Source organism: Oncorhynchus clarkii, chromosome 6 (genome assembly GCF_045791955.1).
Source record: "Oncorhynchus clarkii lewisi isolate Uvic-CL-2024 chromosome 6, UVic_Ocla_1.0, whole genome shotgun sequence".
Lineage (NCBI taxonomy): Eukaryota > Metazoa > Chordata > Actinopteri > Salmoniformes > Salmonidae > Oncorhynchus > Oncorhynchus clarkii.
The window spans coordinates 13,005,102-13,019,511 of record NC_092152.1 but is presented as its reverse complement, the minus strand read 5'-3'; the positions used below and the strand labels follow the sequence as shown (position 1 = coordinate 13,019,511).

The window sequence follows — 14,410 nt, the reverse complement described above, 5'->3', positions numbered from 1 at the left end:
TTTTGATCCAACCCTGCGTAGACACATCTATCCAGACAGAAACCTCTTTGCCCCATCTGGTCCATGACACCTACCTGCATGTACACCCCCTCATCCTACTTGTCCTCTCTTTTGCCTATGAATAATCTGTTACCATAATCAGTAGCAGCACCAACAGTAGACTGATGTCATTTTTCTACAGTAGCTAGGCTGTACATTCAGTAGGCAGGCAGGTTGTCCCCATTCACTGCCCTAGCAATGCCTAGTGGAGGTGATCTACTTTGTAACTCAACCAGAAGAAACAGGCTTCTGTCATTTCTCTGGTGTTTGTTCAGTTGCAGTCCCTCCCTCCAACCGTACCGTGCCCGGCTCTACACAATCATAGCCTACCAACCAACCAACCAGCAGCAGTACAAAGCCAAATCACTGCCTACACACAGCGCTAAGCGAGACACCGCCCGTAGAGGTCTGAACTGGGGTAGAGGTCTGAACTGGGATAGTGGAAAAGTTACGTCGCGCACCACAGCGGTGTCACACACCGCTTTATAACAGTCTTGGAAAGATGCTGGAACGGAAGGAGTCTGTAAACGTTAATCTATGAATAGTTTGTTATTTGCGGTTGAGAAATAATTGTAAGACTGAGTTGACATAATTGTGTCCTTTCGATAAATGTTGCAGTAGCTGCGCACCTGGATGAGCTACATTGAAAAGGATCTTCACACTAGCGCTCTACCAATACGACGTTTCAAACAGCAAGGTCATTTTGATTAGCACCAGAAGTTTGCAATGTTTTGCCGAAATCAAACAACAAGAGCCACGATTGCCCGGGGTTCAGCCCTTGAAATGGAGATACGGCGAGGAAAATTCAGACGAAGTGTTTTGTTGGACACTTTACAGGTAATTGAGGTTCTTCTTTATTGCAACCACGATGTCCTTCTCAGTATGTGGTTTTCGAGGACAAGCGTGTAGGGTTTTGTTTACTTTCACTGGTCGTTCCGCCATGCATCAAAGCGCAATGATTTCGCCCAGTGGCGTAGCGCAGTTTCGCGGTGCCCCGCAATCATTTGTTCTTCTATGGGGCACTGAAAAAAATGTGGAGTATTATAGCTAATCTCAGGCTTTTACACATTTCGTCATGAGCCTAAGATAAAATGGTGCTGTTTTAGAGCTCAGGGATTCTTTAAAAATGGGACAATCTCAAATTTGTTCCCACAAATATAAATGTTGTCCTAATATTAACAACATTTTAATTATGTATGTATGTGTATGTGTATATAATGTGTATGTATGTATGTATGTATGTATGTGTGTATGTGTGTATGTGTGTATATATATAATAATGAAGTGTCTAGGTTGAGCGTAAAAGTGATAATTTGAAAAAGTTTCTATACGCTAGATTTACAATGGTTTGGGAACTTCAGTTGTGAATGATACAAACCTTAGAAATCTAAAGATATATGCTGGACTATAGGCTACTAATGATTTGAGAAAGACCTGTCATCCGGAGGCCGCACGCTTTCCTGTCGGTCCGTTTTTCAATGATGCCGGGTAGTTGGTTTTATAGTTGAGCTGTGCTTAATATGAGCAGCAGAGAAATAAATATACGATAACTTATTTCACTCCGGGCATCAACCACTGTTTGAGGAGCATGATCTCACTAAGGGACAGGTAATATTCTGCCCGAACTCTGTATGCCATGGGCTCTCCAACCCTTTTCCTGCAGCTACCGTGTGCATCACTTGGGGAAACCAAGTGAAATATGTTCGGGAACTTCGGTAGTAACATGTTTTTTCAACAAAATATATTTCACTAAACTGCTGACAGCCCCTCTAAAAATGAATAAAGGAGAGAGGAGGAGATGGAAACGCACGGTGGTGAGATACTCTGTGTTGCTAAAAGTAATGTGTCACCTAATTCATTATGAGCATGTAAAAACATGCCCTATTACTAGGTTATTCAAACTCAAATACAAATGTAATATAATTGTAGGCTAACTCTGTAAGCAGCCCTGCACAACAGATAAACCAACAGCATTGCCTAGGGCTATACTTTCTCTCCCAGACAAATTGTGGCGCATAGCATCAGGTAACCAGTCCATTCAGTATGAATAATAATGCACACCACACTCAAAGGTGGTTACTTGAATTTGTTTAATTTCGGAGTATAGGCTAGACCAATCATGTACCAAAGACATCTTCAATCAGTTTTGTTTTATGTTTTTCTGCCATGTGTAATATGCGGTAGGTTATGTATTGTATAAAGGCACAAACATCATTTTAATTCACTTGGGGGGGGGGGGGGGGGGGCTTGGGCTCATAAGCCTATGCATAAGCTCTAATATGCATACAGGGTTTTGAATGAATCATCACCTTGTTGTGTTAGACTTTGAAACAACATCCACAACAACCTTATTTTCCACTCAGTTTCAACCTGCTGTTGAACTTCTTTCTTCAAATTGATCATCACAGTGAGGTGAGTTTTAAAAGCAGGATGTTGTTTTGATAAGTGTTTGATGTCATTTCCTATTGCATTTGCGTTGAAGTCAGTGGTTAGAGGGACAATAGATCCCCGAGTACCAGGCCATTAGCGATCTGATGATCTTTAGCAAGTTTGGTAGAACCAACGCATGTCCAGAGTGCATAAAAGTAGATTACTGTGACTCAACGGTCATGTCGAATTTTACTGTGGTCATGACACATGACTGGCTGTAATATGGTCACTGCATTCCTGTAAAGCTTTGAGAGGATCTAATGTTAAATACTGTTGAAGTAATATGGCTACAGGTTCATCTGCCTCACCTAAAGCCCATTCTTGTGAGAAGTTGCTATAGACCACCAAGTGCTGACAGTCAGTATCTGGATAATATGTGTGAAATGCTTGATAATGTATGTGATATCAACAGAGAGATGTGTTTTCTGGGTGACCTAAATATTGACTGGCTTTCATCAAGCTGTCTCAAGAAAAAGCTTCAAACTGTAACCAGTGCCTGCAACCTGATTCAGGTTATAAGTCAACCTACCCTGTTAGTTACAACCAGCACAGGAATTAAATCATCCGCATGTATTGATCACATCTTTACTAATGTTGCTGAATTGTGCTCTAAAGCAGCATCCACATCCATTGGATGTAGTGATCACAATATAGTAGCCATATCCAGGAAAACCAAGAGGTCATACAATACTCTTTGTAGTGTACATATGTTAAAGATGTAAAGAATAGTTGCTGGTCTGTGGTGTGTAACTAGACGCTGCACTTGACGCAGTCATGAAATTGCTTATTCCAGTACTAAGAAGCGTGCCCCCATTAAGAAAATGACTGTAAAAAATGGTTAAATCCCTGTGGCTTGATGAGAATTTGGAACATTTTATGCTTGAGAGGGATGAGGCAATAGGAATGGAAAATTGCTCTGGCTGCACAGCTGATTGGCAAATGTACTGTAAATTGAGAAATCGTGATTTAAACTGAATAAAAAGTATAAACTACAATATGAAACAAAGATAAATGACATAGAATTATAGTAAAACGTTTGTATGCATTGATATGTAATCTACTTGTGCCTTTAAAAAAAATGAATGTAGTTCTATTCTGTCTGTCATATAATCGATGCGGTGCCTGTTAATTTATCATTGAATCATACCCTACTTCGCCAAATGGGTGATTTAACAAGCGCATTCGCAATGTGTACCTAACCATAAACATCAACGCCTTTCTTAAAATCAATACACAAGTATATATTTTTAAACCTGCATATTTAGTTAATATTGCCTGCTAACATGAATTTCTTTTAACAAGGGATATTGTGTCACTTCTCTTGCATTCTGTGCAACAGAGTCAGGGTATATGCAGCAGTTTGGGCCGCCTGGCTCGTTGTGAACTGTGAAGACTATTTCTTCCTAACAAAGACTGCCAACTTTGCCAAACGGGATGATTTAACAAAAGCGCATTTGCGAAAAATGTGTAATCGTTGCACGAAAGTACCTAACCATAAACATCAATGCCTTTCTTAAAATCAATACACAGAAGTATATATTTTTAAACCTGCATATTTGGTTAAAAGAAATCCAGGTTAGCAGGCAATAATAAATTAGGGAAATTGTGTCACTTCTCTTGCGTTCATTGCATGCAGAGTCAGGGTATATGCAACAGTTTGGGCCGCCTGGCTTGTTGCGAACTAATTTGCCAGAATTTTACGTAATTATGACATAACATTGAAGGTTGTGCAATGTAACAGGAATATTTAGATTTATGGATGCCACCCGTTCGATAAAATACGGAACAGTTCCGTATTTCACTGAAAGAATAAATGTTTTATTTTCGAAATGATAGTTTCTGGATTTGACCATATTAATGACCTAAGGCTGTGTGTTTATTATATTATAATTAAGTCTATGATTTGATATTTGATAGAGCAGTCTGACTGAGCGATGGTAGGCAGCAGCAGGCTCGTAAGCATTCATTCAAACAGAACTTTCGTGCGTTTGCCAGCAGCTGTTTATGACTTCAAGCCTATCAACTCCCGAGATTAGACTGGTGTAACCGATGTGAAATGGCTAGCTAGTTAGCAGGGTGCGCGCTAATAGTGTTTCAAACGTCACTCGCTCTGAGACTTGGAGTAGTTGTTCCCCTTGCTCTGCAAGGGCCGCGGCTTTTGTGAAGAGATGGGTAATGATGCTTTTAGGGTGGCTGTTGTCGATGTGTTCCTGGTTCGAGCCCAGGTAGGGGCAAGGAGAGGAACGGAAGCTATACTGTTACACTGGCAATACTAAAGTCCCTATAAGAACATCCAATAGTCAAAGGTATATGAAATACAAATGGTATAGAGAGAAATAGTCCTATAATTCCTATAATAACCTCAACCTAAAACTTCTTACCTGGGAATATTGACGACTCATGTTAAAAGGAACCACCAGCTTTCATATGTTTTCATGTTCTGAGCAAGGAACTTACACGTTAGCTTTTTTACATGGCACATATTGCACTTTTACTCCAACACTTTGTTTTTACATTATTTAAACCAAATTGAACATGTTTCATTATTTATTTGAGGCTAAATTGATTTGATTGATGTATTATATTAAGTTAAAATAAGTGTTTATTCAGTATTGTTGTATTTGTCATTATTATAAATAAATAAATAAATCGTCCGATTAATCGGTATCGGCTTTTTTTGGTCCCCCAATAATTGGTATCGGTATCGGCGTTGAAAAATCATATTCGGCCGATCTCTATACACATGGATTTTGTATTGTAGAGTAGTGGCCTGAGGGAACACACTTAATGTGTTGTGACAAGTGTTATGTCATATCATGTCGTTTTTTTGGGTGCATTCGGAAAGTATTGAGACCCCTTCACTTTTTGCACATTTTGTTACGTTACAGCCTTACTTTTAAATGTATTAAACAATACTCCATACTCCATAATGACAAAGTAAAAACAGGTTTTTAGACATTTTTGCAAATGTATTAAAAATACAAAACTGAAATATAACATTTACATAAGTATTCAGACCCTTTGCTCAGTACTTTGTTGAAGCACCTTTGGTTACAGCCTCGAGTCTTCTTGGGTATGACGCTACAAGCTTGGCACACCTGTATTTGGGGAGTTTCTCCCATTCTTCTCTGCAGATCCTCTGAAGCTCTGTCAGGCTGGATGGGGAGCGTCGCTGCACAGCTATTTTCAAGTCTCTCCAGAGGTGTTCGATCGGGTTCAAGGCCGGGCTCTGGCTGGGCCACTCAAGGACATTCAGAGACTTCAGAGACCCGAAGCCACTCTAGACGTGACACTTGGAATTCAGGTCAAAGTGTTCAATCTTGGTTTTATCAGAAAAGAGAATCTTGTTTCTCATGGTCTGAGAGTCCTTTAGGTGCCTTTTTGGCAAACTCCAAGCAGACTGTCATGTGCCTTTTTACTGAGGAGTGGCTTCCGTGTGACCACTACCATATAGGCCTGATTGGGGGAGTGGTGCAGAGATGGTTGTCCTTCTGGAAGGTTCTCTTATCTCCACAGAGAAACTCTGGAGCTCTGTCAGTGACCATCAGGTTCTTGGTCACCTTCCTGACCATGGCCCTTCTCCCCTAATTTCTCAGTATGGACAGGCGGCCAGCTCTAGGAAGAGTATTGGTGGTTCCAAACTTCTTCAATTTAAGAATGATGGAGGCCACTGTGTTCTTGGGGACCTTCAATGCTGCAAATGTGTTGGTACCCTTCCCCAGATCTGTGCCACAACACAATCCTGTCATCTCGGAGCTCAACGGACGATTCCTTCGACCTCATGGCTTGGTTTTCGCTCTGACATGCACTGTCAACTGTGAGACCTTATACAGACAGGTGCGTGCCTTTCCAAATCATGTCCAATCAATTAAATTTACCACGGGTGGGCTCCAATCAAGTTGTAGAAACATCTCAAAGATGATCAATGGCAACAGGATTCCTGAGTTGCCATTGATCATCCTGAGTTCAATTTCGAGTCTCATAGCAAAGGGTATGAATACTTCTGTAAAAAATAAAACATTTTTTTATGTATTTGCTAAAATGTCTAAAACCTATTTTCGCTTTGTCATTATGGGGTGTTGTGTGTAGATTCAGGGGTAAAAAAGAAACTTTTAGCCATTTTAGAAAAAGGCTGTAACGTAACAAAATGTGGAAAAAGTGAAGGGGTCTGAATACTTTCCGAATGCACTGTAACTGTCTTAATGTTGCTGTACCCCAGGAAGAGTAGCTACTGCCTTGGCAGCAGCTAATGTGGATCCTTAATAAATACAATGCAAGAGAATGTGAATGTAGCAGTGCAGACTGTGAATTCTGAAAGGATACTTTAAGGAATCTTAATTGTGCCATAGTGCAGGGAATGAATCTCTGTCTATCTTGCTGTGCTGTGTTTTTTTTATAATTCATGTCACAGGAAACCTAATAAATGGCTAGAGAGGAGCACTCCATTATTGTATTGATTCGCTACTTGCCTTGGTTCCCTGAATGAAGGCTGCTATCCCTCTTATTTGACCTCCGTAGATCAGATGACATTCTCTCTAGCAAGAAACAATTTAAGTTTTAATGTCACACGCAGTATAGTGAAATGTCTTTCTTGCAAAACCCAACCATGCAATAATCAATAACAATGTAATACAAGAAAAAGAAAACACAAAAATAAGTCATATGAAGACCATAATAAGTAAGTTAGCATACAATATACAGGGTCCGTTCCAATAGCATATTTACAATGTGCAGGGATACTGATCCAGGTAGATATGAATAGTAAGGTGACTAGGCAACAGGATGTAAGATAAACAGAGGAGCAGCAGCTTGTATGTGAGTGGGTGTAGAGTCAGTATAAATGTATTTGCATGTTATGTGTGAGTGATCAGAAGATGGAGTGAGTGAGTGTGTGTCTAGGGCCCTGTGAGTGTGCACAGAGACAAAAATAAAAAGGTCAATGAGGATACAAGGTTAACTCAGTCTGTGTAGCTATTTTGTGAACTTTTTGTCAGTCTTATTCTTGGGGATGGAAGCTGTTCAAGAGGCTGTTGGTGCCAGACTTGATGCACCGGTACCGCCTGCCGTGCGGAAGCAGAGAGGTGGTTGGAGTCTTTAACGATTTTCCGGGCCTGATATAGATGTCCTGGATGGCAGGGAGCTCGGCGCCAGTGATGGACATGGGCTGTCTGCACCACCCTCTGTAGCGCCATGCAATCGAGGGTGGTGCTATTGCCATACCAGGCAGTGATCCAGCCAGTCAAAATGCTGTTGTGCCTTCTTTGCGACTGTGTGTGTGTGTGTTTGGACCATTTTATGTCTTTAGTGATTTGGACACCGAGGAACTGAGGAAGCTGTCGACCTGCTCCACTGCGGCCCGTCGATGTGGATAGGGGCGTGCTCGGCCCCCCGTTTCCTGTAGTTCACGATCAACTCCTTGGTCTTGCTGATGTTGAGGGAGAGGTTGTTGTTCTGGCACCACACTGCCAAGTCACTAAACATCTCCCTGTAGGCTGATTCATTGTCACCGGTGATCAGGCCCACCATCGTTGTGTCATCAGCAAACTTGATGATGGTGTTGGAGGCGTGCGTGGCCACACAGTCGTGGGTGAACCGAGAGTACAGGAGGGGACTAAGCACACACCCATGTGGGGCTCCTATGTTAAGGGGCAGCGTGGCGGAGGTGATGTTGCCTACCCTCACCACCCGGGATCAGCCCGTCAGGAAGTCCAGGATCCAGTTGCAGAGGGAGGTGTTCAGAGTCCTAAGCTTGGTGACAAACTTGGAGTGGACAGTGGTGTTGAATGCTGTACTAGTTGATGAATGAATGTGTCTGTGCAGATGTGGTTGGACTGCTCATGGCCATCTGATTTTGGAGAGGCATCATGTCGGAAAGTTATTACTAGTGGGTTTAGTTTATTAGGATCCCCATTTGCTACTGCACATGCAGCATCTACTCTTCCTTGGAGTCCACATAAAATGCACAAATACATAACAAAGTACAGAACAGTTATAGACAAAAACAAGATATTTCATTAAATTGGAGTATATATTGCAAAGACACCAATACCAATAAAAGATGCCAAAAGCTGGCTATTACCGGCTAACAGAAACCCTGTCACTTACTGTAGCTCTGCTGTACTGTAGCTGTACTGTAGCTCTGCTGTACTGTAGCTCTGCTGTGCTGTAGCTCTGCTGTACTGTAGCTGTACTGTAGCTCTGCTGTAGCTCTACTGTACTGTAGCTGTACTGTAGTTCTGCTGTAGCTGTGCTGTAGCTGTACTGTAGCTCTGCTGTACTGTAGCTTTGCTGTACTGTAGCTCTGCTGTAGCTGTAGCTGTACTATACTGTAGCTCTACTGTAGCTGTGCTGTAGCTGTACTGTAGCTCTGCTGTACTGTAGCTGTGCTATACTGTAGCTGTATTATACTGTATTTGTACTGTAGCTGTGCTGTAGCTCTGCTGTACTGTAGCTGTTCTGTGCTGTGCTGTAGCTCTGCTGTACTGTAGCTGTACTATATTGTAGCTGTACTGTAGCTCTGATGTAGCTGTACTGTACTGTAGCTGTGCTGTACTGTAGCTCTGCTGTGCTGTAGCTGTACTGTATGATATCTGTACTGTAGCTCTGATGTAGCTGTACTGTACTGTAGCTGTAGCTGTACTGTACTGTATCTGTACTGTAGCTTTGTGGTATCTGTGCTGTGCTGTAGCTCTACTGTGCTGTACTGTAGCTGTACTGTAGCTCTGCTGCACTGTAGCTGTACTGTAGCTGTGCTGTACTGTAGCTGTACTGTAGCTGTGCTGTACTGTAGCTGTGCTGTAGCTCTGCTGTACTGTAGCTGTACTGTAGCTGTAGCTGTACTGTAGCTGTACTGTAGCTGTGCTGTACTGTAGCTGTGCTGTAGCTGTGCTGTACTGTAGCTGTACTGTAGCTGTAGCTGTGCTGTACTGTAGCTGTACTGTAGCTGTGCTGTAATGTGCTGTACTGTATCTGTACTGTAGCTCTGCTGTACTGTAGCTGTACTATACTGTAGCTGTACTGCAGCTGTACTACACTGTAGCTGTACTACACTGTAGCTGTACTATACTGTAGCTGTACTGTAGCTCTGCTGTAGCTGTGCTGTGATGTGCTGTACTGTAGCTCTGCTGTACTGTAGCTGTGCTGTAGCTCTGCTGTACTGCAGCTGTACTATGCTGTAGCTGTACTATACTATACTGTAGCTCTGCTGTAGCTGTGCTGTAATGTGCTGTACTGTAGCTGTACTGTAGCTCTGCTGTACTGTAGCTGTAGCTGTGCTGTACTCTAGCTCTGCTGTACTGTAGCTGTAGCTGTACTGTAGCTGTAGCTGTGCTGTACTGTAGCTGTAACTGTGCTGTACTGTAGCTGTACTGTAGCTCTGCTGAGCTGTACTGTAGCTGTACTGTAGCTGTACTGTAGCTGTAGCTGTAGCTGTGCTGTACTGTAGCTGTAGCTGTAGCTGTGCTGTACTGTAGCTGTGCTGTACTGTAGCTGTACTGTAGCTGTAGCTGTACTGTAGCTCTGCTGTACTGTAGCTGTACTGTAGCTCTTCTGTGCTATACTGTAGCTGTACTGTAGCTCTGCTGTGCTGTACTGTAGCTGTACTGTAGCTCTGCTGTACTGTAGCTGTACTGTAGCTCTGCTGTGCTGTACTGTAGCTGTACTGTAGCTCTGCTGTACTGTAGCTGTAGCTGTGCTGTAGCTCTGCTGTGCTGTACTGTAGCTCTGCTGTGCTGTACTGTAGCTGTACTGTACTGTAGCTCTGCTGTTCTGTAGCTGTAGCTCTGCTGTGCTGTACTGTAGCTCTGCTGTGCTGTACTGTAGCTCTGCTGTTCTGTAGCTGTAGCTCTGCTGTTCTGTACTGTAGCTCTGCTGTACTGTAGCTGTACTGTAGCTGTGCTGTACTGTAGCTGTACTGTAGCTGTGCTGTACTGTAGCTGTGCTGTAGCTCTGCTGTACTGTAGCTGTACTGTAGCTGTAGCTGTACTGTAGCTGTACTGTAGCTGTGCTGTACTGTAGCTGTGCTGTAGCTGTGCTGTACTGTAGCTGTACTGTAGCTGTAGCTGTGCTGTACTGTAGCTGTACTGTAGCTGTGCTGTAATGTGCTGTACTGTATCTGTACTGTAGCTCTGCTGTACTGTAGCTGTACTATACTGTAGCTGTACTGCAGCTGTACTACACTGTAGCTGTACTACACTGTAGCTGTACTATACTGTAGCTGTACTGTAGCTCTGCTGTAGCTGTGCTGTAATGTGCTGTACTGTAGCTCTGCTGTACTGTAGCTGTGCTGTAGCTCTGCTGTACTGCAGCTGTACTATGCTGTAGCTGTACTATACTATACTGTAGCTCTGCTGTAGCTGTGCTGTAATGTGCTGTACTGTAGCTGTACTGTAGCTCTGCTGTACTGTAGCTGTAGCTGTGCTGTACTCTAGCTCTGCTGTACTGTAGCTGTAGCTGTACTGTAGCTGTAGCTGTGCTGTACTGTAGCTGTAACTGTGCTGTACTGTAGCTGTACTGTAGCTCTGCTGAGCTGTACTGTAGCTGTACTGTAGCTGTAGCTGTGCTGTACTGTAGCTGTAGCTGTGCTGTACTGTAGCTGTGCTGTACTGTAGCTGTACTGTAGCTGTAGCTGTACTGTAGCTCTGCTGTACTGTAGCTGTACTGTAGCTCTTCTGTGCTATACTGTAGCTGTACTGTAGCTCTGCTGTGCTGTACTGTAGCTGTACTGTAGCTCTGCTGTACTGTAGCTGTACTGTAGCTCTGCTGTGCTGTACTGTAGCTGTACTGTAGCTCTGCTGTACTGTAGCTGTAGCTGTGCTGTAGCTCTGCTGTGCTGTACTGTAGCTCTGCTGTGCTGTACTGTAGCTGTACTGTACTGTAGCTCTGCTGTTCTGTAGCTGTAGCTCTGCTGTGCTGTACTGTAGCTCTGCTGTGCTGTACTGTAGCTCTGCTGTTCTGTAGCTGTAGCTCTGCTGTTCTGTACTGTAGCTCTGCTGTACTGTAGCTCTGTTGTACTGTAGCTGTACTGTAGCTTTTGCTTGATAGGGACGTTCCACCCTGAATAAATCCTGCCCTATAGGCCCTTTTCTCTTCCAGTGTTAACACATTACTTATGGGCAATTCTAGTGTTATGGATGAGGCTGAATTGACAAACAAAGTTTTGATGTGTGTGTGTGTGTGTGTGTGTGTATATAGAACAGTATACCCCAAAATGTGGACTCCTAAATGTTGAATGTTACATTCGGAAAATACAAACTTTAGTTTTGCATGCTTAGGTTGCCTTTCCAGTGGCGTTGTCCATTTTGTTGATGAGCATCTAAATTGTTTAGATTTTCACATTTTGCTTTTCCGTTTGTCATTTAGTCTTTCCACTGGCAACAACCAAACAATCATTGCCTTCTCTCTCCATAATCCGCTTTCCATTCCTCATACAAGATTAATGTGGGTTTCAGCCTTTGTGTTCCATGTTAATGATGTTAGATAATGTAGGTTTCAGCCATTGTGGTACATTTGAATGATGTTAGATAATGTAGGTTTCAGCCATTGTGGTACATTTGAATGATGTTAGATAATGTAGGTTTCAGCCATTGTGTTCCATGTTAATGATGTTAGATAATGTAGGTTTCAGCCATTGTGGTCCATTTGAATGATGTTAGATAATGTGTGTTTCAGCCATTGTGTTTCATGTTATTGATACCCTGGAATACCTGAGAGTTTCTCACAGCCAATTTCTTCCCTGTGGGACTGCAGTGCCTCCATTAGATCTCAATGCTCCGACACAGCCAGTGGCATATCAATGAAGCAGGCCATGGTGTTGTGAAAGAACCCCTTTCACCCTGTGAAGCCCAATACAGGCTCTGTGTGGGGTTTCCATTAGCCGGTAATAGCCGGCTTTTGGTCGACTTAAATGTATAGAAAAGCTGATAAATAAAATTAGCACATGCTAGTTATTGCATATCAGATCTCCCCTCTTTCTAAATTCCGCTCTCATGTGCGTGTTCTTTAGATGGTGTTTTTCCGCTAAATGCATTATGGAACAAACATTTGCACGTAGCCTACTGCCTTGTGCACATTGCTGCGCTTATGTGAAGAAAAATAGTTTATCAACATTTTAAGATAAACCTTCTGATCTGTGGCATCAGACTCATTTGCTTTAAAAAATATATATTATGTAGCCTGCAGCCTACTGGTTGTATGAATTTGGGATCTATCATCCCACAACTGTCCCAGAGTCTGTTTGGTATAGGCTATTTCTTTCTCGACAAGCTGACCAATAGAATAGGTCAACTTTTCTACTGTGGGGATAGTAGTTTGACATAGGCTAGTGATTTTTTTTCTTTTCGTTACTCAACTTGTTGGCTGAGGAAAAGTAAACGTGGACAGTTATTTTAATATCGTCAAATTGCTCATCAGAATTAGGAAAGAAAGACTGCACATCGTTGCACCCTTGACTTGCATGTTCTGTTAATATGAATTACCTTCATCTATTTGTGATTTGTGTCATTCTGAGCACCGTGGGTGAACGCCCTAATGGATTATGCACCCAATGCATATGGGTCCGATACATTTAAATGCTGCAGGTGAAATGTCCTGAGCCACATTTTCCAGAAAAGAAACTCATGTGTGTGTCTTTGTTTGTTCCACCACCACCACTCTTGCCAGGCTGGGCAGAGGTTCAGAGTTGTATTTGTTATTTTTTTATAGGTAGGCCTGAAGAATTTTAGGTAAAATAACCCTATCAAAACGGAAAGCTACCTGAGAGGTAATACAGTATGTCAGGTCTTTTTGTTTATATACTGAATAAAAGTATAACCACAATATGTGAAGTGTTGGTTTCATGAGCTGAAATAGAAGATCCCAGAAATGTTCCATACGCACAAAAACCTTATTTCTCTCAAAATGTTGTGCACACATTTGTTTACATCCCTGTTAGTGAACATTTCTCCTTTGCCAAGAAAATCCATCCACCTGACAGGTGTGGCATATCAAGAAGCTGATGAAACCGCATGATCATTACACAAGTGCACCTCCCAAGTGGGTGGGCCCGGCTCCCCAGTGGTAGGGCCTATGCTCTCCCAGACCCACCCATGGCTGAGCTTCTGCCCAGTTGTGAAATTCATCGATTAGGGCCAAATGAATTTATTTAAATTGAATGATTTTCTTATTTGAACTGTAACTCAGTAAAATCATTGATATATTTGCATGTTGCGTTTTTAAAATTTTTGTTCCGTATAAATAGTTTGCCACAATGGCACACAGTTAGCTAGCTACCCACCTCCTTCCTTTCTGTTAGCATCATGTTTTCTGGATACGCCTCTTTTCGAAATCCACCAAATAAAAATTTGTTTGTATTTAATTTAAAAAAAATATATATATATATATATATATATAGAAAAACATAAATATATATATTTATGTTTTTTGGCGAGGGGGGTGTAGATCAGCTTTAATATTGCAGATAGATTGTGGCAACCACGGCCGGTTGTGATACAGCCTGGAATCAAACCAGTTGCAAAGAAAAAGCCATATCTCAGACTGGCCAATAAAAATAAAAGATTCAGATGGGCAAAAGAACACAGACACTGGACAGAGGAACTCTGCCTAGAAGGCCAGCATCCCGGAGTCGCTTCTTCACTGTTGATGTTGAGACTGGTGTTTTGCGGGTACTATTTAATGAATTTGCCAGTTGAGGACCTGTGAGGCATCTGTTTCTCAAGCTAGACACTCTAATGTACTTGTCCTCTTGCTCAGTTGTGCATTGGGGCCTCCCACTCCTCTTTCTATTCTGGTTAGGGCCAGTTTGCGCTGTTCTATGAAGGTAGTAGTACACAGCGTTGTACGAGATCTTCAGTTTCTTGGCAATTTCTCACATGGAATAGCCTTCATTTCTCAGAACAATAATAGACTGACGAGTCTCAGAAGAAAGTTCTTTGTTTCTGGCCAT

The 14,410-nt window shown here is 42.3% G+C and overlaps 1 protein-coding gene across 4 annotated transcripts in view; it reads left to right on the top strand.

Moving 5' to 3' along the window:
• The first annotated feature begins 543 nt into the window (after window positions 1–543).
• LOC139410635 (rhotekin a) overlaps window positions 544–14,410 on the top strand; it is a 106,510-nt gene continuing 92,643 nt past the window's right edge. For all 4 annotated transcript variants that reach the window (XM_071155982.1, XM_071155981.1, XM_071155979.1 and 1 more), the window contains exon 1: window positions 544–876. In XM_071155982.1, the coding sequence (XP_071012083.1) occupies window positions 766–876 (111 nt within the window). In that variant the 5' untranslated portion in view covers window positions 544–765. The remainder of the gene's footprint in view (window positions 877–14,410) is intronic.